The sequence below is a fragment of the Epinephelus moara genome, chromosome 8, assembly GCF_006386435.1.
Source record: "Epinephelus moara isolate mb chromosome 8, YSFRI_EMoa_1.0, whole genome shotgun sequence".
In the NCBI taxonomy this organism is placed as follows: Eukaryota; Metazoa; Chordata; class Actinopteri; order Perciformes; family Serranidae; genus Epinephelus; species Epinephelus moara.
The window spans coordinates 43,454,010-43,480,570 of NC_065513.1; the positions used below are offsets into that span (position 1 = coordinate 43,454,010).

The 26,561-nt window shown below is 41.0% G+C and overlaps 3 protein-coding genes across 3 annotated transcripts in view; 2 read left to right on the top strand and 1 right to left on the bottom strand.

Annotated features, from left to right (window-relative positions):
• Positions 1-1,319, top strand: part of LOC126394978 (type-2 ice-structuring protein-like) — an 8,139-nt gene extending 6,820 nt beyond the window's left edge. Inside the window, exon 10 of the mRNA XM_050052145.1 lies at positions 1,018-1,319. Coding sequence (XP_049908102.1) covers positions 1,018-1,094 — 77 coding nt within the window. The 3' untranslated portion in view covers positions 1,095-1,319. The remainder of the gene's footprint in view (positions 1-1,017) is intronic.
• A 2,376-nt stretch (positions 1,320-3,695) lies between these two features.
• LOC126394984 (type-2 ice-structuring protein-like) lies at positions 3,696-7,224 on the top strand. Its single transcript, XM_050052151.1, has 6 exons — positions 3,696-3,795; positions 3,902-3,989; positions 5,062-5,165; positions 6,473-6,607; positions 6,699-6,801; positions 6,892-7,224. Exons 2-6 carry the CDS (start codon positions 3,929-3,931, stop codon positions 6,966-6,968), a joined length of 480 nt encoding a protein of 159 aa, XP_049908108.1. The 5' UTR covers positions 3,696-3,795; positions 3,902-3,928; the 3' UTR covers positions 6,969-7,224.
• A 10,258-nt stretch (positions 7,225-17,482) lies between these two features.
• LOC126394974 (protein-lysine 6-oxidase-like) lies at positions 17,483-23,326 on the bottom strand. The gene is made up of 7 exons (XM_050052138.1): positions 22,666-23,326; positions 20,014-20,122; positions 19,660-19,791; positions 19,422-19,578; positions 19,190-19,285; positions 18,823-18,938; positions 17,483-17,624 (listed from the first exon to the last, which is right to left on the bottom strand). The coding sequence occupies exons 1-7, from the start codon at positions 23,207-23,209 to the stop codon at positions 17,618-17,620; spliced, it is 1,161 nt and encodes a 386-aa protein (XP_049908095.1). The 5' UTR covers positions 23,210-23,326; the 3' UTR covers positions 17,483-17,617.
• Positions 23,327-26,561: the final 3,235 nt, after the last annotated feature.

The window sequence follows — 26,561 nt, forward strand, 5'->3', positions numbered from 1 at the left end:
CCATGTAGCTTTGGATTTTTTTCTTCCTCATTAATAAAACCCTTCATTTAAAAACTGCATTTTGTGTTTACTTGTGTTATCTTTGACTAATGTTTAAATTTGTTTGATGATCTGAAATATTTAAGTGCGGAAAACATGCAAAAAAGTAAGAAATCAGGAAGGGGGCAAACACTTTTTCACACCACTGTACGTAGTGTCTGTCTACAGTAACACAGGGGTAGTACAGAGAATGCTGAGGGCGCTGGAAGCAATATTTTCATAAGGGGTTTCCTACAGTTGGGGTGTTCTTTGGGGTTGTTTGTGTGCCTTTGCTTTTAAATAGCAGTCTAGTCCTACATGCACATCTTCCCAATTTTATCATTCGACTTGTTTTCACCACCATCATCTGAAGCTTTTTTTGACAAGGCTGTAGGTTTCAAATCAGTGAAGCCTTAGCTTGACGCTCTAATAATTCCCTTTGTCATGATCCACTGGACCACTGAGTAAAGCTTTACAGTTTAATTCAATATACAAAAAAAAATGGTACAGAAACAATTTTCCAGTTCCAAAATCCAAAATTATATAAAAGGAGAGAGATAAAGAAAGAGGTAAGAGAGATTAAAGAGGTCAAAAAAACATGTGGCTCCACTCTCCACTTGTCTGACTGCAATTAACTCTCCCAAATCTCCCCCGACTGGCGAGAATGTAAAAATGGCAATTTAAGGTATGCAGCACCAATAATAGTTCCTAATCTTAAAGGTTGCAAATGTAAATACACATGAGATTTTATGCATTTTAAATAATCTTCACATATTTTAAGTGCAAGAAATGAGATTATGAACTCATTGCATTACTGTGAATATGAATTGCATCTACCTACACCTGCAGATACTGTAAATATTGTTGTTCTACATATGATTTTGATTATTGCACATCAGCTGGCACTGGCCCTCAAAAAGTTGAAAACCACTGGTCTACAGAGTGATGCATCATTCGACAGGTGACGTACTCTGACTCCTGTGTGTTTGGTACTTACAGAGAATGCGTCTGGATGCTTGGAGGGCTCGCCATGTGATGCTGAGCTCCCATCTGTCTGCGGCATAATCCTCATGTGATTCCTGAGCTGACAGAGAGCCACAATCCATCTGTGAAAGCACAAACATGTGTCATTGTGCCATCAGTGGCCTATTTAACTTGTGGGATATATCTATCTAATGTTACATCTTTGTTTCTTCTCTATCGCTGTAACGCTACTAAGTTACAAGTGAAATAAACAGGGGCTGGATTTTCTCTTAGGTCTTAATGCTTTTAGCACAGCTGTATTCTGCAGAGTGAACTGTTCTTTCCTGGCAAATTAAAAAGCATTGGAAATCCGTGATGGTCTGTGAGTCTGTGTTTAACCTCCTGTTGTATGTGTAAAAGTTTGTTGAATCTCAAACAATCCCAACTATAATAATAAGTAACACTGCACACCATCATTCTGCAGCACTAAAACTGAATCCCACAAAATATGACAGAACTGGTGATGCACACTTCTCAGGTCAAACTGTATTTCATTTTGACAGACTTGCAATTATTGAACTGGAAATAAGTCAGGCACTATTTCACCTGTAGTTACAGTTCTGGGACAGAAATGTTCTGCAGTTAAAAACAAAAATATCCTGAATTTTATACAAGACAAAAACAAGAAGGCTTTTCCAAAAGGCAAAATTTCACATTTGATTTGAAAGAGTGAACTCTCATAAAAGCATGGATGGATTAATGAATGGACCAATCAGGCAGAGGCTCAAGGGCCCAAAGTGTCACTTGAAAAATTGCAGATGTCAAATTAACACATACCAGCCAGGGAGAGACTCAAAATGACCACAAAGAGACACAAAAAAGATCACAAAGAGATGCAAAGGAACTGGAAAGGGAAACAAAATACCTAGAAAAACGGGCAAAACAACCACAAAGAGACACAAACAACTACTGACAGACAATACATCCAAAAAAAGACATAAAATTACCTTGAAGAGCTACAAAATTGCCTCAAAGAGACCCAAATGACTACAAAGAGACAAAAAAGACACTAAATTACCTTGAAGAGATGCAAAATTACCTCAGAGAGACCCAAACAATTACAAAAACACACAAAACAACCTCAAAGATTGTAAAAAGCGGTTGGACATCTGCTCCTTGATGGCTATCAAAGAGTTGTGCAGAGCAGAAAGTTTGTCATTGTTATCAGGCTTAAAAGAGACATACAGCTGAATGTCATCAGCAGCATAACCATTACTACGGTATCAGCTAATGGGGATCCTTAATAGATTAAATGAAAAAAAAAACAAAAAAAAAACAACGTGACCTAGTAGACGTATATATAAAGCAAATAACCAAGACCCAAGACAGAGCCCTGAGGTACACCACAGGATAGAGCAGCAGTAACAGACATGACACAAAGTGACTGGATTAATTGTTAATGTAAAAATATTGATTCATGAAAACTAAAACTAATTCTGTGTCATACTGGTGTGCCTGGAGGTCTCGACAACTGGAGCAGTTATTAATCATTGTTTGGAAATATAGATCAGACCCATACTTGATACACTATACTTGGCAAACACCATCACCATCAGGAAAGTGGATGTCATGGCTGATGTTGTGGTCTCTCTCACACCCCTACAGAAACATAAATTATGTTTTTATTTGTGCAGCCTGAGCAAATGTTTGACTGCGTTTGTATTGACACTGTCAGGTGAGCCTTAGGGCAACATGTGACCCTGAAATTTCACGTTGTTGGCCCAACAGCATCACAAGATAAATACCAGCAAACTTAATAGATGAGTCATCTTTGACAGAATTTCATCGGTTGACTTGTTACAGTGTTGGACAGTAATAAAATTACTTTTCACAGCATGAGTAGTGTAACAAATTGCTAACAAAATGTAAGTAATAATATTGCAGTTACCCTAAAATCAAATAAGTCATTACAACCTTACTTATATTGTCATCCCCCTACTGATTTGAAATCTAACATAAATCACATCCCCAGATTAAATTTTCTTAATCATCTTGTAAAATGGAAAAGCTTACATTCGCCAGCTGAAAATATTTCCATTACTTCATAACTACGGTCGTTCCAGTTTGCCTCCTTCAAACAATCCGTCTGGATAGTTTGAAAGAGGCCTGAAACGACCATCGTAAACAGTGGAGGTAACCTATTACATCACTTATCACCCACCTACAACGCAGTCTTGAGATCTCTCCCCAGACGACCTTACACTCATTCACACCTGGACCTATCTAACCTTAATAATCCCCAAGATGACCTCAACGACTCTATGAGGGTTCACATCCATAGTGTTGAAAGCCTTTGACTCTGCACCAGTCTGTTAGAACTGAAGACGCCTTTTGGATGAGAGGTGAAATATCTTCAAGAAACTCAAGTTAGTCCTGTTGTCTCTCATATAGCACTTTGGCTCTAAAAAAGAGGATTAGCATACCCTTACGTACCATTACCACTGGAAAAAGCCAGATCTGGTTTGGCCCCAGAAGATACCCCCATAATTCATGTAAGGTATCATGGGGACTGGGAATAAGATGGATGATTAAAATGTTAACATATGAAGCTAAAGCTGCCCTGGAATGGCCTCTGTGACATTTTGAGGGCAGATTGAAAGTTTTATTTGCATGTCCATCAGCGTGCATGGCCTCAGGTCCTGGTTTTGCAAATTTACGTGTATATAACAGCTGGTTTTTCTCTTGTTCAGCACTCAAAGGCTGAAGCTGCACGCTATCACTGAGAGGGTCGAAGACAAATTAATTCTGCTGGAGGTTTGTGACAAACTATTTTCATCCCTTTTTTTTTTTTAAAAGCACCAGTCTGAGTCTCTTCTCTCTGGCGAAACATCATTAACATGTTTGTCTCTCTTTATGAAAGATTATCACCGTTAACATCATCACCACCATGAAGATGTTGGCTGTGTCTGCACTTCTTTGTGCCATGCTGGCTCTGACCAGAGCTTTCCGTGAGTATTTCCTGGCAGTGTTGGAGCGAAATTTATTAAAATACTGTACATGAGAACAGTTCTTGAAGATATTTTGAAGTATTTCAGTTTTCTGCTCTTTTCTACTTGACTACATTTCAGAGTGGAATACTCTACTTTTGACTGCACTTATCTGCCAGACACCCAGCTACAAGATTAAACTATTGCTTACACATGAACGCATCGTGATTATCCATCTATCTACACTCTAAAAAGTTATTTGTTGGGTAAGTGGATAATGGTCAAAATAAAGAAGTTATTCAGCATAAAAAAATTTAACATTCATCAGCTGGCAACCAGTTATAAGAAGTTGGTCAAAATCTGGATAATTTTTTACATTTTTTAGTAGGATGGAATTAAAATAAGTAAGTTAGAATATGCTTAATAAACAATTTGACCACTAAATATCAAAAAAACTTTTTGATAAATATTTAGTTGGTTCAGCTTAATTATGTTTTTCAAGGTCGAAGCAAATCAGGTCAGTTGTACAAAAGTGAGTTTGTCAGATTATAAAAGACTGATAGGACTGTCTTAATAATGCCAGAATTGGAAGTACTCAAAAAGGTGCATGCAATTTTTTACCTTATTTTTTTTAAGTTAAACCAGTGGATTATTTTTTAGAGTGTATAATGATGCTGTGTCGAGGGCCATTCTGGGTTTTTACGCTACAGTTGATACTTGATGTGAATTTTGTCAATAATACTTTACTTTCATTTAACCACAAATTTGACGCAGGACTTGACCTTGTTAACAACTGAAATGGAGACGGCCATAATGCTAAACTCGAGAATGGGTGACATCACAGTAATTGTGACACTGTCGCTTCACAGCAAGATGGTTCCAGGTGCCAACCTTCCAGTCGGCTGGAGTCCTTCTGTGTGCAGTTTGCATGTTGCGTGATTGAATGAACTTAGTTACTTGTATTCTGTTACTCCCCAAGACCCCAACCCTGTATGTATGGACACACATAAACATCACCCTCAAACACACAAAAAACTGCACATCCATATTCCTTGCAGCTCATCATTATCTCCTCCTCTGTATTTGTCTTTAGCTGCGTACAGCTGGTGGGAACCATCTTGTCCTGATGGTTGGACTAATGTTGGATATCGTTGTCTCCTCTACATTCCAGAAAAGATGACCTGGGCTGAAGCTGAGGTAATGTGAATGATTTCTCATTCAGTGGTGGAAGAAGTATTCAGATCCTTTACTCAAGTAAAAGTTCTACTAGGGGAAACTGGAGATAGTTGTAACATCACCACTTTCACAAAGAAGGGATGACTTATGAGTCATGATACATTTTATAGGATGATTACTTCTTTCTTGACCATGTTAGGAAATGTCATAGTTGTGTGTGGATTTTACAGCCAAAACACTGAAGTCTATATTTTGATTTATACTGACACTGCCGTCTTATAATTATGTAACTTGTATTAGATCACAGAGTACTTTCTTGTACATAGATGTAGCTGAATAAACCAACTTCAGGGCTACAGTTCGCCTCAAGTCTGCGGTGCGGTTCACTTAACCTGTGCCTTGTGAACACAAAGTGCTCCAGGTTCGCTTTGCTTTTTGCTGCTGTGTTTAGTCCTCTAGATCACATGCTGTTGACCTGGGATGCTTGAAAAAACAGACCAAACAAGGTGGACCTGTAACGTTTGCAAGGATTTAAGACAAAGGGGAGTTTGCCCCACAGAAGATACTGCACGTCTCTAGATGTCGAATGTAGAATACATCTAGTGGCAACAGTCTACAGCAGAGAGACGCACAGTGATGCTGTGTTTGGCGTTGTTGGCCCTCCGCTCTGAAACAGCCTTCCAGAGGACGTACGACTCTCCGATTCAGTCGACAGCTTCATATAAAATCTTAAAACCTAAAATCTTTTTTAGACTTGCATTTATATAGTTTTTATTTAATTAATTGGTACCAAACCTAAGTAGTATTTTTATGTGTGTGTCTGTGTGAGTGTGTGGTTGTGTATTTGTATCTTTGAGTTGCACTTGCTGTATGAACTATGCTACACAAATAAAGTTATTGGTAACACTTTATATTAAGGTACTGTAATAAGCGTTAATTAAGGCTTAATAAGCAACAATTAACAGTTAATGAGCACTTACAAGACGGTATAAGATGCTTATTAACATTAATATGACTATATAAATAATTTATTACAGCATTGTGCTAAAATTAACATTTATATAGTCTTATTAATGGTAATAAACATCTTATTATGTCTTGTAAGTGCTCATTACCTGTTAATTGGTGCTTAGTAAGCATTAATTAATGTTTATTACAGTACCTTTATATAAAGTGTTACCTTCACTTATTAATATTATTTTTACATACCACCTCTATTTTTATTCAGAGCAGAATGTATCTGCAATAAGTTAAATCTGTATTTACTTGCACATTTGATTCATCTTCTGTCAGTGTTGTGTTACTAAGGTTGTTTTTCTCCACTGTAGGAAAACTGCCGGTTGGACGGTGGAAGCCTTGTAGCTGTATTTGAATATGAACAATTTGCTGAGATGCGAGAACTGATGCAGAAGGCTGGTCACAAGTCAGGACAAGTCTGGGTTGGAGGCCATAAAGCACCAGAGGTATATCATTTACCATTACACAAAGTCCTACAGTATTTTTTAAACCATATTTTATAATTATATAAATCACAAAATTCTATTTTCCTCATAGGATTCTTCTTGGTCTTGGAGTGATCATATGTCTCCCGTCATGTTTCCCAACAAGTGTCCTGGAGGACCTACTAAGGAAAACTGTCTGAAAATAGTCATTAAAGGTAAATAAATCAATCTGAACATGATGTATGAGTGGTGTCATTTTCCCTGGAATATTCACACACTGACTCCTGTGTGTTTGGTACTAACAGATGATGCAACTGGATGTTGGAAAGACATGCGGTGTGATGCTGAGCTCCCATCTGTCTGCAGCATGTTCATCATGTGATTCCTGAGCTGCAGAGAGCCACAATCCATCTGTAAAAAGCACAAGCATCAGCCCATGTGTCACTGTGCCACCAGTCTCATATATAACCTGTGGGATCTCTATCTTATGTTGTTGTAATGATACTTAACCAATGAAGAGATGAATGACATAAACAGGGGCTGGATTGTCTCTTAGGTCTTAATGCTTTTAACACATCTGTATTCTGCAGAGTGAACTGTTCTTTTCTGGCAAATTAAAAAAGCATAAGCTGTGAAAATCTGTGATGGTCTGCGAGTCTGTGTTTAACCTCCTGGTGTATGTGTAAAAGTTTGTTGAATCTCAAAAAATCCCAACTATAATAATAAGTAACACTGTACACCATCATTCTGCAGCACTAAATCTGAATCAGGCACTATTTCACCTTTAGTTACAGTTCTGGGACAGAAACGTCCTGCAGCTCAAAACAAATAATAATTCTCACTGTGACCTCGTCACATGTCCACGTTTGGTCATGGACTTTCCACGTCCACATATGACGTCCAAGGTACCCTGGGTGTGTTGGTTGTTGACGTTCTGGGACGCCGTGTCAACTTCAGCCTGTTACATGCATTGTCTGTTTTCAAAATACACTTCTGTTTTCACAGGAAATGTACAGTTTCTTTCAAAATAAAAGCACTATGTCAGTACAACACTGCAAATTGACATTTTTTTCCTTCAGCAACAAACACATGTGATTGGGTTCAGGAAAAAAGAACAGGGTTTGGCTTTACATTGAACACCGGCCTCCCGGCTGAAAGTCTATGGTTGTTGGACCCATCCACCTCCCCTCCCCTCCCCCATGCCCTACTTGGACTTTCGCCACCTTAATTTTCCTTGTTGTTCAGCTGCATTTCCCCTCTGACATGCCAATGTGAAAGTATGGCTTTTTTTATTGGTGTCTGATTCTGGAGGTCAGTGACCAAGCACTGGTATTCGACAACTTCAGAGTGAGAACAGGTTGGTTTGGCTGTTAAGGGCTTCACTTTAAGGGATCCAAGTACTGTACTGAAGTTATGTTTTAAGGTACTGTACTTAAGCATTTTCTTTTCATGCTCCATTCTTCACTCCACTACATTTATCTGACAGCTTTAGTGACTTTACAAATAAAAATCTTGGCACAAAACCATGTGAAGAGTCACCTGTGCAAACTGACTCTGAAACTTTTGTCAGTGGTTAAAGTTTTCTGAACAGCTTCAGTTTTCTGTAAATGTTCACATCCATCAAAAGCCTTTAGAGAGCTGGTTGACCAATAAGCAGCAAGGAAAATGTGGTGTAGCCTGCGGGACATGGCGTGCACAGTATCATTTCATAACTTAGCCAGCCTACTTTCATCAGGTCAGGTAGTAATATTCAGGTAGAGGTTGATGACGAGGAGGATGTGGACCGTACACAGACAGACAAAGTGTCATTGTGGAGACAAAGAGGGAGAACAGCTCAGCTTCTTCAGCCATGGTGCCAAATGCAAGATGCCAGCAGAGAGTGGTGACAGTCAGGGAGGTACCTCCACTGGAGATAAGCAAGGGAGCAGAAGTGTTGTTCCATTTTGTCTCTTATTGTGAAGTTTTGCAGAAACACAACAAATCAGAGTCAGTGTGCAAAGTTTCAGTGTGTAACTTTGTTCTTTTGGATGACAGATTTAAAAAAAAAAGGCATACTAAAAAATACAGTTTTGGTGCAAAGGCCTTTACTACTGTGGTTTCTGACTTTGTTTGAGAGAGGAGCTCATGTTCACAAGTACTAATTGAACTTTCCAAGCCCATTAAAATAACATTGGAATTCTTATTATTATTCTTATTGAGGTGGTGTCCCTATATGAAGTCCTGAGGTCTATACATTCATTTAAATTGATTAACTTATTGTTTATGTGAATGAGTGCCACATGGAGACACAAACAAGGCCTGAAAAGTAAACACATGGTTTCACCCATTTATTTGTGACACACTGCCACATTACCAGCACTCTCTCTCGAGTGCAATTTCTATTTTGCATCTCTCTGTAGACAAACTGCAGCTGATGAAAAAAAAAAAAAAAACTAATTAAGCGTTCGGCCTGCAGTGTGTTCACTGACCTGCAAAAACCTCTGAACTCAGAGAGGGGACACAGAATAAGCAATAACCACAAAGGGATAGACACACACACAAAAGAAAATTTGTCTGTCTGCAGCAAACACCGTCGGCCAAAACTCAACTGAACTGGCAGGTGGGTTGCAAATTCTGTCCACTACTCAGTCACAAAAAATGACAGTCACTGACCTCAAGGTGGCGCTGTAACAATCAAGTTTATGTTTTCACAGTTATCTCAGAAGCGACCATATTAATCTCTCAATTCATCTGCGTCTTTGCTCTGGTGGTCCTGGTCTTCTTGGTTTCTACAAATGTCAAATTTAGCCTCTTTTCTACATGACTGACGACTGTTGGTCCAATCTTCCCTTAAGTGTGGCAGGACTGTCTATCACTGATCTTATGTTATCATGACAATATTGATATGGCCGTCTGCTTTGAAATTATACATTTTTAAACAAGTTCATTTTACATAAACTGAAATTGGGTTCAGCAATTGTGAGCAAACTTGGCGCACATGTTCAGGTTCTAGGTCCAACCTTCACTATGCTGTCTAATCTGCCAGCATTTTTGCAGCATTTAGCATCATGACTCAGTCAATGAATGAAATCAGTAATGACTGGTTAAAGTGGGTGTGGTTTATTAAAATAAATCTAAATTTCTAGACATTACACATTGCAAACTTAAAGAAAACCAGGACATCCTACAGAGCTGACTTTTTTTGACATCCACTGAATTTTGCAACCCATTCTCATTCTGAAGTTGTAAGATACCACCTCTTGGTCAATGATTTCCCCCTCAGACAACGACGAGAAAAGCCATCCTTTTGTGGCGGTATGATACACTGCCTGACAGCATCGGTTTTAAACACTGCTGGAAAACAACATAATGTAAGGAGCTGCAAAGTTCCCATAGGGCGGGAGGCGAGGTGGATGGGTCCAACAAACATCTCACTCAGGAGCCGGTGTTCACTTCCTGTTTGAATGTTAAGCCAAACTATGATGTTTTTTCTCTAAACCTAAACACGTGCTTTTGTTGCACAAGGAAATGAACGTAAATACGGGGTGTTTTACCTACATTGTAAGTTTATTTTGAAAAGACTGTATGCACCTAACAAGCAGAAACCGTACATTTCCTGAGAAAACAAAACAGAAGTGTATTTTGAAAAGACAAAACGCAGGATACCTGGCATGTCATATGTAGACATCCAAAGTGAACTGATTACGTGGCCATATGTGACGAGTTGGGAGTGAGAATAAGTTATGATATGACAAAATATTGCCTCACTGCAACCTGTGGTCAGTTCTAATGTCTGTCACTCTATTTTTCTTTTAAAGTATGCAAAAACAATTAACATCCATTTCTTCAACTCTCCAAATGCTTAAATGCTACCAAACGCGACAGGGTCTTTGGATACCACATCTTGGGTGTTCAACACCTAGCCATGCTACAACTGCTACTGACTTAGCAGCTACAGGCAAACCCAAACAATAGCAGACCAAAACATATCCAGAGAATAATCTCAAGTGCAACTCAGTTTTACAGATATATGTAGCAGGGCGTCCCTGCTCTGTTTCTGTTTGGGCTAAGGTTTCTTTGGCCTGAAAACTGTTGAAGACCCCTGTACTAGATATCACATGTTTCAAATGGTGTTCACATCAAACGGTGAGCACACAGTGATGTTTGGTATCTTGTTGTAATTTGTACAGTATGCACATTTTCTATCTCATCTCATTTTCAACCAAATGTCACCAAAATATTTGACAGTACACCTGAAACCAGCAGAAAGATCCCCAACACTTTGACTGTTGTAAGAGTTTGAAGTTTGAACAGACAAAAATACTTTTCACATGTGATATTATTGTGCCAGGTTGTAAGAAGGTGTTTAAGAAGCCAGGCCTCACCGGTGGTGCAGTGAGTAAATCACCTTCTCTGAGCAGACACGCGTCCAGGGTCTTGAATCCTCTGATAGTGGAGTGAACAGATTTCACCAACATCTTTGACAGCACATCAGAGAAAAGCAGCTGGATGTGTGATTTTTTTTTCAGAATTGTATCCTGAACAGTTTCATTGAGTGATTTGCGCCATCTCTCTTTATGCCCTCTGCTTGTGAAGCTGGTTTGGCTTCCTGGTTCAGGAGCTGGTGGGCGGGGTTAGAGAGGTCACTGAGAAATCACCTGCACTTAGGTAGATGCACACAAGGTGTGTGCTTCCTCCTGTTTCTGTGAACTCTGGTGGTTAAAAGTTGAAATGCCATATCCTGTGCTACTTTATCAATTCCCAAACTGAACATGGTTTAACTTGTTCTTGCATGCCTCATTTTCCTTTACTCTAAAGTGAATGAACTTTGCCAGTTTGTCAGACTGAGTTTCTTTATGTTCAGAGTGAGGCAGGTGTCATGTAGAAAATAATTTGTGCACACAAAATAATAAATTGTGCTGTCAAATGATGAAAGCATGCTTTGAGCCAGTGCTGATAACATTTTAAAGAAAATCTGACATTGTTTGCAGGAAGAATCTGATCTTTGTCCAAAATAAAACAAATCTACATTAAACTCTCGACTTTAATGTTTCACTGTATTTTGCATTTATATCAATACTAATCAAGATAACAGCAGATTTGTCTTTTGACTGTTGCTTTTCATGTTGATTCAACTATGCAAGGCACTTTATTTTATTTTAAGCCCAGTCACAAGAAGAACATGTTGGTATGATACATCCCTGCAGAGCACAAATACATTACATTTATACATTTCATACATATCGCATCAATGTTTCTAAAGTGATGTAGTGTCTGGGCTGACTATGTCACCCAAGGTGGAGGAGATGGTGGATGTTGGGTCACTGAGGTGAGATGCCTGCCAAGCTGCAGACCAGGGCCATAGTAGCAGGGGGAAAAGTGGGACCCGATGGGAGGGGGCCCCTGGCCAAGCCTGGAATGGAAGGTTTGGTTTTGTTTGCAGTATTTTATTTCTAAGTCATTAGTGCCATAACTGAATTCAAAGTGACAGAATATATTTGTTAAAAGACTGAACTTTGGACAAGAAAACAAGGCACAAAATGTTTTAGTCCGCCCCTGCACCAGGAGTCTTCTCTGAACGTAACTTGAGCCGAGTTCAATGTTGATCCTGCTGGAACACAAACGTACACTGTCATGTCTTTCCCAAAGAAAGGGAAATCCGGGTTACAAAACAGAAAAGAGAGAAGGAAATTGAAGGGAAGGAAAACAAACTAACTTTAAAAACTAAATTCAAAAGGTGTGTGAGAGAGACATGGATCAAGAGAGGAAGGATGTTGGGACCAAAGAGACTGCTAATGCACAGGCCCCAGAATTTGGTGCTGTGCCCCTGCTGCAGACCAACAAAGAACAAAATTCACTGCTGAGACATTTCTGTTTTTTCCAGCAACTTTTCAGCCACCAAACGTGTTTTTTAGTGACCCACTGATGTTTTTTCAGCCGGGATTGTGCCCCCAAAGGCGGGTACTTTTTTAAAAAAAAATTTGGGTTTTAATCTTTTTATTTACTTTTCTTTAGACAGTTGAATACAGCAGTATTGAGCATCTTTGGCAGAAAAAAGAAGAAACAGATATTGAAGAATGGGAAAAGAACCACCCTCTGCCACCCTGCCATGTTGAATATGGTCTCACACACACACACACACACACACACACACACACACATATATAAAATAATGTCCTCTGAGTCCGGCCTGTAATGGCACGTGGCAGCAAAACATGAACACTGTGTCTAAAGGTGAAGAAATGTTTTTAGTTTACATTTCTGTCACCATCAGAATTTTTCTCTGTCATTTGCAAACAAGTTTTGTGTGTGTGTAAATATCAGGTGTTTTTTTTTTGTTTTTTGTTTCAAATATTGAGTTTCTGCTCAGGTGAAACTAAATATTTGTGTGGACAAACTGAAAATCTCCATACGGTCAGGTGTATGGAAATATAATGAGGGTAAACACATTCAGAGTCAACACTGTTCACATTCAAGCAAGCTTTATTAATGTGATATAAGGCAGTAATGCAGGTTGATAACATGAGACATGAGCTCGCCTATATACAGCTCTGCAGCTATGTGTGGACACAGGTCGTCGAGTACAAGTACAAATGCTGTGTACTCCGTATACACACATTCTATACAGCTTCACCAACAGAAAGGCACATATTACTTTGTAGGATCTCCACCAGCAGCTCATTTTGTCTCCCTCTGGTGAGTGTTCTGAGTTAGATTGAGTTTAGGGACACAAAATGGTACAAAGTGAAAACAACCTTTAGCACCAAGTATGGAAGATCTACAGCACCAACAATTAACAAGAAAAACACCATGAGTGTGATAATAAAGGAAAGTTTAGAACAGAAATAGTGGAAATTCTCAAATTTCAAAATATCAAATTAACATTAAAATGTCATTAAAATTATATTAAATCACATATTGTATTAAAGGAGAAGCCAGAAGCCCAGAGAGAACATGCACATAAGTAACTGTTTCTATGTGTGATGATTATTCTGTGATCATGAGGAAGTGGTTTTAGTGGAGATTCAGATTAGACAATAATAAAGACATCTGTTTTCTCAAAGTGCGTTCTCTACATCCTGGAAAAAAAAATGTTTTCTTGGCATTAAATATTAATTTGTGATCTCAAGAAACGTGTTACATCACAAATAAACGTTATCCTGATTGTGAGAAAACTAAATTAAAAGAAAAAAAAACTGAATGTAAAGGCAGAGGCCTTTATAGCTAATGAATTCATCATCTCGACCTCTCTGACCTTTGGACACGTGTGATTGATTCTCATGTTTTTAGATCTATACAATCAGCACAGTTTCAAGATTAGAGTCACCAATTCAGTATCTGCCCAAATGTCTCCCCTTCTGTTCCTGAGATATGACAATGAGTAACAGACAGAAAAGTGTTTCTGCACAACATGACGATGTAACAGTGGAGCTGACCTTTGACCTTTTGGATATAAAATTAAAAATCGTCATCACTTCATTATTTCATCCTATCAGACATTTGGGTGAAATTTTGTCATAATTAGCTTATGAATTCCTGGGTTGTAGCCAAAAACATGTTTTGTGAGATCACAGTGACCTTTGACCTTCGACTATCAACATCTAATCATCTCATTCTTGAGTCCAAGCAGACGTTTGTGTGGAAATTTCCTCAAGGACTTATTGAGATATCACAGTCACGAAATGAGATGGACGCAAGGTCACAGTGAACCTGACTCAAAGTGGATGTTTACGGCAAATTCAAAAGAAATTCTTCCAAGGTGTTCTTGAGACATCATGGTCACAAGAATGAGAAGGATGCATGGTCACAGTGACCTTGACTTTTGCCCTTTGACCACTAAAATGTTGAGAGTTCATCCCTAAGTTTGGGGGAACACTTGTGCCAATTTTGAAAAAATTCCCTCAAGGCATTCTTGATATCGCATTCACAAAAATGACATAGATAAGGTCACAACAACCTTGGCCTTTCACCTATGAACCCCAATCTCTAAACACTCCCTTAAGGCATTCTTGAGATATTGCGTTCATGAGAATGGGACGGACAGACAGACAACCTGACAACTTAATGCTTCCAGCCACAGCTATCACTGGTGTGGAGGCATAAAAAAGTCAGTGGCCAAAGCAAAATGTGAGTAACCAGTAAATAGTAGAAATTCTCCCTGGAAAGAAATACTCGAGTAAAGTACCAGGTTGCACCGCCTCTTTGTAGGTTAAGTCTTTAACATCAGTTATAAGTGTTTTAGAAGTGGAGATTTATACATCACTAAATTAAAACAGGTATTGCACCACAGAAACGTCTTTTTGGTTGTTGATCTGCGATCACATGGGAGAATTTGTCTGTGCTACTACTGTATTCCTCAACAGTATAATGTTTGTTTGATTATGGACGTGTTGTGAGTTTTGGTGTGTATTTATTTTACTGCAGGTTGTGCAACAAATCGCCCCGCCTAGGCAAAATAAAGTTTGACCATGACCTGACTTACAAAACTAATGTTTGCTTGTCTATACTTGACCTGTTTGCAGTGTGAGAGTAAACATGGACATGGCTGACCTGACACGCGATCCAAATGCTGTTATTCTTTGACATACACTGTTCAGCCAAAACATGAAAACCACTGACAGATAAAGTGAATAACATTGATCATCTTGTTCTGCTGGGAAACCTTTGGTCCTGGCAGTTATGTAGATGCCAGTTGACACACTACACCCACTCAAACAGTTGGTGCTTCTCAAAGTCGAGAAAAGGTTCTTCAACAACTAAATTTCAAGTAGACTACATCATCAAATCCCACCTAAGGACTGTTTCAATGTCAAGGATCCTTTGAATTCTACCAAGGAAGGTGTCCTTTTTCAAGGATGCCCTTGTGAATCCTCAATGGGCAAGAAGTACCCACAAGTCTTTGCACATATTTTGCCAGAATTTAAGGCGGGGCCTCTTTAGTGATGCACACCTGTGCACTTACTAGCCTGTTCCAATGTGTGCTCAGCAAATGCTAGGTAGAAGTCTTGCATCTTGTCCTGCAGGACCCAACTTGGAAGGACCTGTCCTGCCGAGGAAGCATTCTTGACTTTGAGAAGCACCATCTGTTGCAGTTCAACGGTCTGCGTTCCTTGGGAATTGCCCAAGAATTGTGGCAATGAGCTCAAGACATAGGCCTGGCCTCCAAATTAGCCAGATCCCAATCTGATGGAGCATCTGTGGGACCTGCCAATACCCCAGAGGTACCCCTGATCCACAGTTGGGCCTCTGTGGATTGGACTTGGCTCTGATTTGTCGAGGCATGGACACAGGACCTCTGGGGTGCCCTGTGGTGTCTGGCACCAGGAGGTTGGCAACAGATCCTTTGACTCCTGTGAATTGCAAGGAAGCATACTGGCACATCCTATGGATGCTTGATTAGATTGTGTTCTGGCTAATTTGGAGGCCAGGTCAAATTGCATTGCCCGGGGGCCACTTTTTGTAAAATGACAGGAGGTCAGGGGCCAGTCAGCAGCCCCGCACATGTATGCAGGGGCATTTCTAGGATTTAAGGACATTTGTGGTTTAGCACAGACATCTGTCACAGGATCCAGGGGATTGCCTCCTGGCACTTTGACAAACAAGCTCTACTTTGATGGTTTTTTTATGCACTCTGGTTCCTTAAGCTGCTTTGACACCATCTGCATTAACTCACATCCTCCAGTCATTTCAGTGTGAGGAAAGTGGCAGAAAGGAAGTGGTTTCGACCAAAGCAGTAGGAGTATGGAGCTGTGCCTCTTCAACACGCACAGATTTTGCTGTGCTTAGCTGATAATGCTGGTGTCTGAATACCTGGGGTTGTACGTCACAGTGCTAACAACAACTAACGACAACCAGAAGAAAAAGTGGGCTGCGATAACATTTACACCAAACTTCAGACTGTTAAATTGTCAAAATATGTAAATTTCAATGATTTCTGTTGTCTTACTACAGTATGCTGTTATTTACATGGCACTTAATTCTGTCAGTGACGTTCACCAAGGCACCTGCTGTCATCACAGCACTGGACTGTTGTTGCAGCAGCTGCTTTTGAGAACAGTTACCGCACGGCAGTGAAAAGGCAGCTTAATGTATATTAAAAGTAAAAACAAACTGGGCCAGATTTTGCCCGCAGGCTGTAAGTTGAGTATTTCTGATTTAGAGCTCTTTGTCACATTCCTCAGGCCATTCCTGAACAGGTTTTTGCAGTGTGGCATGGTGCATCGGTGTACTTGATCTGCAGCAGTGGTTGGATGGACGGAGTGTGTCAAGTGACACCTGTTAGTGGTTTTAAAGTTTTGGTTGATCGATGTAAACAAACTGGTAAGATTCTACATTCTAACAAAACAATACAAATTCGTTAACGTTATGCCGATGATGTCTAACTTTGTAAGGTTGTGCAACCAGATATTTCACACTCATCCTAAACTTGATAAATGAACTCTGACAGAAATGCACTTCTCTGTGTATACAGACATAAATAAAGCAAAGATATTCCTACATTAACAAAATGATAGGCAGGTGAGTTTATTACTCTTGAACCCCTAAAACTTATTTAGTTTATTCAAGTTACAGCTGCTGATGCTACAGTTATATTCTGTAGTTGCATAGATTGCCTCTGATAAAAACTTTGCATCTGATGTGCTAAAAACATTATTTTGAAGCTAGTTAGTAGTTTTTAAGATCTTACAAAGAACTTTACACAAAAACTTGAAGAGGGATTTACAAATAGCTGCAGAACAGATCCTCTGAGTTTACTAAAGTACATTAATCCTGGTGTATTATTTTTCATTCATTCTCTCAGACACATAAACCGTCCTCAGTAATTAGTGAGTAATCCAGCTATGTTGATCAGTCAGTGTTGTTTCTGACTTCAGATTTCATTTGGACTAAAATAATCTGGTTCAGGTGTTTTATGTCACTTTTAATGATCAGTTTTTAATCTGGTTATAATTGAATTGTTAAGTCACGTGTAACTTTAAGCTTCATTCTTCTGTAACGTTTCCCATTTCCTCCGTTTGTGTTCGTCTTCAAGCTCATACTGCAGGATTCCTCTCAGTAGCTGCAAGAAATGAAAGAACAACACAATCAACCACTGATAGAAAGTACTGATTGTTAAAAATTAGCACAAAATATCAGACCCGTTAAAAATCTTATTTCTCTTTCATATTAAAAGAAACCACAAGTTTTGAGAAACTGCACATATTCTGTTCTCATCCAGGTGTTTTCTGGGTTAAAGACCTCAGAATTTGTGACATTAGTGGAAAAGTCAGTAAATGACTTGTAGGATTAATGTCTTTGATATGAAGGCTTATTTGGGGTCCCATGTATTGTCAGAGGAACAGCCAATAAAATCACAGATTAAAGAGTTTGTTTCTCCTTTTCCTCTTTTGTAAAGAGTCACAAATTGAGAAACCTCATTGAATTTTTACACAAGTTAATCCTTAAAGCTCCAGTGTGCAGGATTTAGGGGGATATACTGGAAGAAATTGAGTATAATATAATAATTATGTTTTTTTTAGTGTATAATCAGCTGGAAAAAAGAATCGTTGTGTTTTCGTTACCACAAAATGTGACGTTTATATCTACACAGGGAGCAGGTCCTTATCTATGGAGATTGCCATGTTGCACCACCATGTTTCTACAGTAGCCCAGAATGGGCAAACCAAACACTGACTTTAGATAGGGACGTTCATGAACCCCTTCTGCCACAGTAGTTTGCAGCCCCTTGGCGAGGCACAGCATCGCAAAAACACAGATTATATGATGTGAAACTGCTCTATTCAGAGTTTTTACCAGTTGAAATCAGCTGGTCTGGAGGACACCTCTGTGGTAGTTTTGACTCCTGGTAAAAACCTTCTGAACAATGGACACTGAAGGAATTCTAACCAGGAGAAGTTTCAGCTTGTTGCAGTCTGCAGTCCTCACCACTAGATGTCACTACATCCCCCTAAATGTTGACCACTGAACCTTAAACAGGGGAAGTATTTCACTTTGAAGGTTTAAGGTGAATTTGACAATTAGGACATGTTTTAATCTAATTAGTTGTGAAGTGTTAAGACAAAATCTGTGTTTTAAACGAGCTGGGACTGGGTGATGCCACAAAACTGAATTATAAGCATGTTAAAAAACTGTATAAATTACAAAGAAAACAATTTTTAAAAAGCTGAATTGATTGATCCTCAATCTGTTATTGCAAAAATAGTAATACTACAATAAAGCTCAAATTAATAGCTGGAGAAGAAGAAAGTGTTTCTTACGATGTCATGGTGCATCCAGACACGTGAGCAGCGGTGCCGGTGTACTGGACATCACATCGAACTACGTTGTTGTTAAAGTTGGACTCTGGAACTTGCTGCCGAGGGTTAACCGTCACCTGCCGAGATGACACATGAGGTCACCTTCACTCGCTCCACAAAACTTCACAAATACATAGTTTCATTTTGAAAGGCTAAGTAATTTCCTGAAACAGCTAGTCACTGTAGTTTTTATCAAACAAAGAGAAGGTAATGATGCATTTGCTGGGGACTATTTTCAGCGGTGGATTAATCCACATTAGGTGCTCTAGTGAGATTTCACAGTTTATCCCAGAAACACAGAGCCAGTAGTTTGTCCGTATGAACAGACCTTGAGGACGTATTTTCCAGGAGAGACGTCTGTGATGTCAATCCACTGACAGTCGATGTCAGCGTTGTAGGTGTCGTAACAACCCGGACTCAAACCCTGTAGCACACAAAAAAGGCAACATCAGGTGACGCCAGGGAGGCCTTTGTCCCTGCTAGTGCTCTGAAGTCAGTTTGGTGTGTCTGGGCCTTTTGTCTAAGTGTGACAGAGCAGATATCCTGATGTGTGTTCATACCTGAGTGTGTGAGGTGCAGGCAAAGCGGCGGTAGTATCCCGGGTCACAGGAAGTGTCCTCCAGACAGAAGCTGGCCTTGTGACCCTCAGCTACCTGCCTCTGAGTGTGGACGTCCAGCAGCTCGTACAGGCTGAACTCGTCCATGCTGTGGAAGTGACTGAACAACAACAACAACAATAAATAAAAATGGTTCATTTAACAGGGACGCTCGTATTAAACAGCTGTGTGAACGACCTACTGATGACAGCTGTGCCACTCCCACGCATATCGAGGTTTACTGGGCAGGAAGTCTGCTGTGCCCTGGTTCTTCACCCTCTGAGGAAACCGCAACAAAACTCTGGTGTCATAATCCTGAGAGGAACTGGAGGAGCTGGAGGAGGCGAAGAGAGGAGAGAAGATGAGACAAGGAAGGGAGAGGAGAGGAGACGAAGCAAGTGAACTGCTTTTATTTTAAACCTCAACATGTTAAAATCAGTCAAACTCTCTGATGCTCCCGTCACTAAAATCTAAATGCTTCCAGTGTGTCTCGTCTCAGCCTGATGATCAGATTAACTGAAACGTTACTGTGACAACCAGGCTGCTGCTTTCTTACGAGGCGAGGCAGTTCTCCTCGGCAGCACAGCGCAGGTTGTACATGGGCATCCTCTGGACGTAGGTGCCGATCTGGATGTAGTATGGATCAGGAACCAGATCAGGGAGACCTAAAAACAGGAGCACACAGCACATTCAGAGTACAGCAACTACAGAGCCAATCACAGAGAGAAAGCTTTGTGCTCTGATTGGCTATTCAGACGAGTGAAACCTCTACGAGAGATGATTAAAAATGGCACGCCGGGTTGTTTTTGTTGGTCTCTCTGCCATACTGGATCTTCTGTTGTCTTTGCTGGGTTAGGAAGACAAAGTGCTGCCCCCTGCTGGTCTGGAGACTTATCTCCTCTCACACAAAGTACTGTAACATTAAAAAATGAATAACAGCTGTTTCAGAGTTCAAAAACTGTTTAGTTTTGTGCAGGATGGGCAAAGGTAATAGTCAGGGGGTGTGACACATTTGCAGTAGTGCAAATGTGTGCAATGTGCAGAGATAAGACTTCAACATGTGCGTCAGTGTTAAACACATGGACATTAACTCCTTTTACACTGCCTGTATAAGATGGGAACATCACGCTGTTACATCCTGTCATCCTTGTTTTCTTGGGGACAGGATGATGGTGGAGGTTTTGCAGCAGGCTGAAACGAAGCATGTCTCCAGTGAGGTGTTAAAGATGTCTGTGAACACTGCAGACAGCTGATCAGCTCAGTGCTTCAGAGTGAAGGAGTCCGGTCCTTTTTTCCGATTCCACCTCAGTGCTTCAGAGTGAAGGAGTCCGGTCCTTTTTTCCGATTCCACTTTGAAAAGTTGTGGATGGTACCAACAGAGCCGTTCCTTCCACAGATCAGGTGGAGCTGTGAACACTGCAGTCTGATTGGTCAGTAGAGGACGGTCACTCTGCTCAGGGCTGAGTCGTGTCTGGTTTTGAGGCTCATGTAACCACTGTTCATACTGTGGAGAGTTTTATTAGTAAACTGTAACTATAAAATGAAAGGATGTTTTGCTGCCTCTCACAGCAGCTGGAGTCTGAGAAAAAATAACTTCATTCACTGGGCCAACTGCCGGTGACTTCTCCTGCATACTCACCATAGACTGGTGTTGATGGATGAAGGGAAAGATATCCATCGGCTGTGATCGGTTGTTCCTTGTCACATGACATGCGATGTACACTGCTGTGTTTCAAAAGTTCAGAAGTCCCTGTTTTCCAGCTGTGTCCAGACAAACAGGCACCCCTCTGTGTCTAGTGTGCACGACGATCCATGGCAATGTGGTGTAAATGATGATCACAGCTCTTTGCTGCATGTTATACAACTCCTCCACTGCTGGGGGAGCCTGGTGTCACTCCAAAGATGTCGTAATCTGACGTTTGGGCAGTGACTTGCCGCGTCTGAAACCAACAAAAAAAGTGTCCTCTAATGTCGGCATGATACGTGGCCAGTTGCCGTTATAGTTTAATGGCACCTGGCAGCATCATGGGAAACGTGGTGGGACAAGGACAAAAGTAAAGGTGGCTAAAGTCCGAGTGGGGCAGGTGGGGGAGTGGTGTTTGTGTGTCTGTAAGTTTGTAAAACCAAACCCTGTTCTTTTTGTTGCAGGAAAAAAAAACATCAGTTAGCAGTGTTGTACCAACGTAGTGCTTTTATTTTGAAAGAGACTGTATGCAAACTGTACATTTCCTGTGAAAACAGAAGTGTATTTTGAAAACAGACAATGCATGTAACAGGCTGAAGCTGACACGGCGTCCCAGAACGTCAACAACCAACACACCCAGGGTACCTTGGACGTCATATGTGGACGTGGAAAGTCCATGACCAAACGTGGACATGTGACGAGGTCACAGTGAGGATGAGTTGTCTGGGGAGGCAGCAGGAATCACTGCCAGCCAACAAAGTCGCCTTGCAGCCCCCCTCTTTCTTTTTCCATTTTCCATCCCTCTCTCTCGTGCTCTCTCCCTCTCCCTGCTCTCTCTCCCCCCCCTCTTTCCCTCTTGACTGCTAAATTGGCCAGAACCCGACCTGATCCAAGGTGGGAGGCAATGATGACAAATTACAGCCCAACCCCAGCAGATCGGGTCGGGCCCAACCGATACATGACCAGTCTCTCTTTTTTTCTAACTTTTTTTCTTCACCAATTTCAATTTGGTGGCACCACTTACAAATTACACATTGCAAACGAAACCAAACATTCCATTCCAGGCCTTTTATGGCCCCCCTCCCCCTGGGGCCCTGAGTAATCGGCCCTACTTTACCCCCACTATGAGCCCCTGACAGTGCTTGATCATATAGTGAAAGAGTTTCTAAATGAAATGAGCCAATCATCAGAATCCATCTGAAATTCATCCTGAATTTAATGAAAGAAGTAAAAACTGAAAAATCGGTCTTATATGAAAGAGATTATGAACTCCTGCACAGAAATAATGAGCCAATAAAAACTGTCAATAACTGCTTTCATGAACTTTTACAGTTGAATGGAGGCTTAACTCTAAACTCAGTTTTTACGCATGAAGAGAAACAAACATGAACCGAACATTTCATATTATAACGATTACAACAGTTATCTTGGTTTGGGATATTTTCAGAAAAATTAAGAACGAATCCTTCAGTTTTATTATCTTGGAAAGACGAAAGACTGATGGGATTAAAGGTGTGTTCTCACCGTTCTGGTGGTAGCTGGTTCCGTATCCGTGCCGGGGCTGAGTCCTGGGTCTGGGTCTGTAGTACGAGTTGTAGTAGTTATAATAAGGGTAATAGTTAGAGGGTTTGTACGGGTTGTACGGATCATCTCCGACCATCATGTCCTCCCGTCGGACCGGGGCAGAGTCCCCTTCGCCGCCGGACGTTGTCTCCTGAGGCCGCGGCTGGCGCATCATTGCGCGCAATTGCGCAGTGTCGCTGGTGGCGGGGACCCGCGGGGAGCTCCGGGACGCGGCGGAGACCGTGTCGTTGCTGCTGCTGAGGACGACCACAGGGTTACCGCGGCGGGGCGACCCGCTTTGCCTCCTGCTGGACGGCCGGTACTGAGAGCCGCGGCTCAGGATGCTAAAAACCTGCCCGTTATGTTGCCATGTCAACCCCCGCCGGAGCGCATCACCATCACCATCACCTGCAGCCTCCTGAGCGCGAGCCCCGTCCAGAAAACTACAGAGGAAACATAAATGTGCAAAGGACAGCAGCAAGGCCTCAGAGCACAGTTCCTTCATTATTCACTATAAGTTTATGTGTTTTTAATAAAGAAGAAACGATTTTCTTCTTCCCCGCGCGCACAGCCGCGGATCTCAAGAGTTTCTCCCAAGTGTTACAGCTCAGCAGCTCCACTGCTGAGAGACAGAGACACAGAGAGGGGGAGACACAGAGAAGGAGGGAGACACAGAGAAGGAGGGAGACACAGAGAAGGAGGGAGACAGAGAGTCAGAGAAAGAGGGGGAGCTGTTTTTTTTTTTTAGCTTCAGGTTTTGGATGTGGCCTTGGACTCATCTTGAACCTTTTAAATCAGGATCAACCAGATGAAACTTTTTTTTGTCTCATCACATGGACATAGATTTTGAGGGGGACACATTCCCCTGGACACAGTAAAAGCAAATCATGGTTGCAGCAATGTCTTCAGCAAAGTGGCTGCATGCAACCTCAGAAGCAACGTCTGCAATCAGCCATGAAACAGAGAGAAGATGAAGCACCTGTGAGCAGCAGGGAGTACTGTGACATTTGCATCAGAGACTGGTGCATAAAAATGAACCAGAATGCAGGAAATGCCCAGATTACCTTCGGGGAGGACCCCAGACGCCCTGCTTACTATGTGTCCCCTGAGATGTTGGAGAAAAAAAACAAAAAAACTTCATGAGTGATACTCAAATTGCGGCCCATGGGCTAAATCTGGTGATAGGGTGCCAGGTGCCCCCCTCACCACTTTCTAATCAGGCTGTCCTATAAAAACCAGTGCACACAGATTCGTACACATCTCTGTATTTTGAAAGGCTGCGATCACATGACCAATGTGCTGAGAGCAGTAAACAAGGACGCAGAGCACTTGTAAGGAGGCAGGTTGGGGTGGTGGAAGGGTCACAAAAAAAAGGACTTTCCGCCGGAGACGTGTGCATTCTGCGTGAGTGCTCCTCACTTTCACACTGCTCTTTGGTGCATCTGCCCGAGGAGGCGAGGCTCAGCACCGTAAGGCTCCAAAATAACGTTACTGTACCTTCTGCCTTCTGCTGAGAAGCGGTGAATTTACAGTTCACAGCAACTTAACGGGACACAGTCTCTGGCTTTTGTTTGATATTTATTGTCAGCAAAAAATGTTGTTGCACACTTCCGATGCATTGTTGGTGCAGTTAGCTCGTTTGCTACATTACGTGAATGTTACTGTCACACTGAACGTCCCGCTGAGCCCCGTCCAAACTTTAAAACTCTATATGGAAAACAAGGAAAGAATAGTTGAATATTTGTCAAATCTGATTCGACTGACATCATTCTGAGTCGACTAAAATCGTCCTTTTTTTTTTTTTTTTAATATATATTTTTTTATTTAAAAAATGTGCCAGGNAAACTTTAAAACTCTATATGGAAAACAAGGAAAGAATAGTTGAATATTTGTCAAATCTGATTTGACTGACATCATTCTGAGTCGACTAAAATCGTCCTTTTTTTTTTTTTTTAATATATATTTTTTTATTTAAAAAATGTGCCAGGAGAGGATCTCCGTGCCCCCCTGACAGAGGTCTGGACTCCGAACATCCTAAAATCCTAGAAACGCCCTGCCTACACTTGACCTGTGCAGGGCTGCTGCGACTGGGTAAAAACTACTGAATAAAAGTTTACGATACTATGAACAAATTGTGAACTGATTTGGCCCCTGAGATTTTAAAAAGGATGTTTCAAAGACAAGAAGACGATACAGACAAAAACTGGATTCACTGTCTTCAAGCTTTAAATAAATGCACAACTGTACTGGCGGTTTCACACACTGTCCTGGGAACTGAGATGAAACTGATATTTTTTTTTCAGTAAAGCTTTTATTTTGTATTTTTCAGGCCCCACACAATTACAGTTTACACTTGAGCCAAACCCAGACAGCATCAACAGCTGAGGAACACCGGCTTTGTTACAGCCACATTTGGCAGCTTTGCACCAAGAGACAGAAAGAGGTGACGGTGTGGAAAGAAAATGTGTGAGAGGATTCCTTCATTTAGAAATCCTGATGTCAGTGTGTCCTTAAATGCACCAGCACAGAGAGGCTTTTGCTAAATGTTTACTGTGGTGGATCATCAGAAAGCTTCATCTCTCTGCAGACTGAAATTCTTACAAAAGAAGTGAAACTGAATCAGTTGGACAAAGATTTTTTGTTAATACTAAAACAGCTGTCTGGTCCCTTAGAGTCACATCAGGCTGTTCCAGAGCAGTCTGCAGCTAAAGCAGCATTTTTCTTTATAAAATCTAACTTCTCTTTGTTTTCTCTCCACAGGATGAGGTGTAATTACAGCGATGCTCTGGCTTCATAACTGTCCTGTCTCAGTCTAATTACCTCTGTGGTCAGAGCTGCTCTCTCATTTTACACCCAGGACTGAAGAACTGAGAGAAAACTCCATCCCGAGGGTCCACTGGATAAAAAATAGGCTTCTCAGGGTGTCAGAAGGTTCAGCCTGTTCAGTGTGTTCCAGATCTGTCAGGTTACATAACTGATCCATTATGTTCATGTTATATTTGCTGTATGTCTAAAACAGAGACACGTCTCAGTTTTCACGAGTCAGCTTTTTAAAGCTGTGTACCTGTGAGCCTCTGCTGCTGCTGTACGTGTACATGAAACCTTGTTCAGAGTTGCTATAGTAACGGTACAATCCATTCAAGATGCTTCAGCGTGGTTTTACAGGAGAAACGACCCCCCGCCCCACTGAGCGCTCAGGATGCTTTAAAAACACTGAAATTGAAATGCTTACCAACTGAGAAGTTTCCTCCTCTCACACACAACCTGCCACCCACATGCTGCACGACCAGACACACACACACCTTCAACACTTTCCCTTGAAACTAATGAGTAACTTCACACAGGCTATAATCATATGTCACTTCAAATGAGTCACCAGTGAGGTGTGAGGAGCAGCATAAGGACAAACTGCAGCAGCATCAAAAAACTGAATGCCATCATGAAATATTAACAAAGCATTTAAATCACAAAGAATACAAATAGAAACTATGAGACTCCACAGAGCAGCTGTTGCGGTTTAGTTATCTAACGATGATATCAGTGTGACTGATCCAGTCTAAAAAATCTCAGCAAAACTCATCTGATCAAAATTCAGTGCAAACAGCCATGTTCCCCTCAGGGATGATTCGTGCTGACGTTGGTCACTTTTCATTTTGTTGTGTGCAATAATTTGGTTTATGACCAAATACCTACACAACTAATAACATTGCAGGACACCTCAGCAGCACACTGGCTGAGGAGCGTAACATTGAGCCAGGTCTCACTCCAAAGTCGTTGAAACTTTGACTTGCGGTGTCAGAAACAAACAAAAAAAGGCATCCTTTAACGTTGGCTTGATGTGCGGCTGGTTGCTGTTG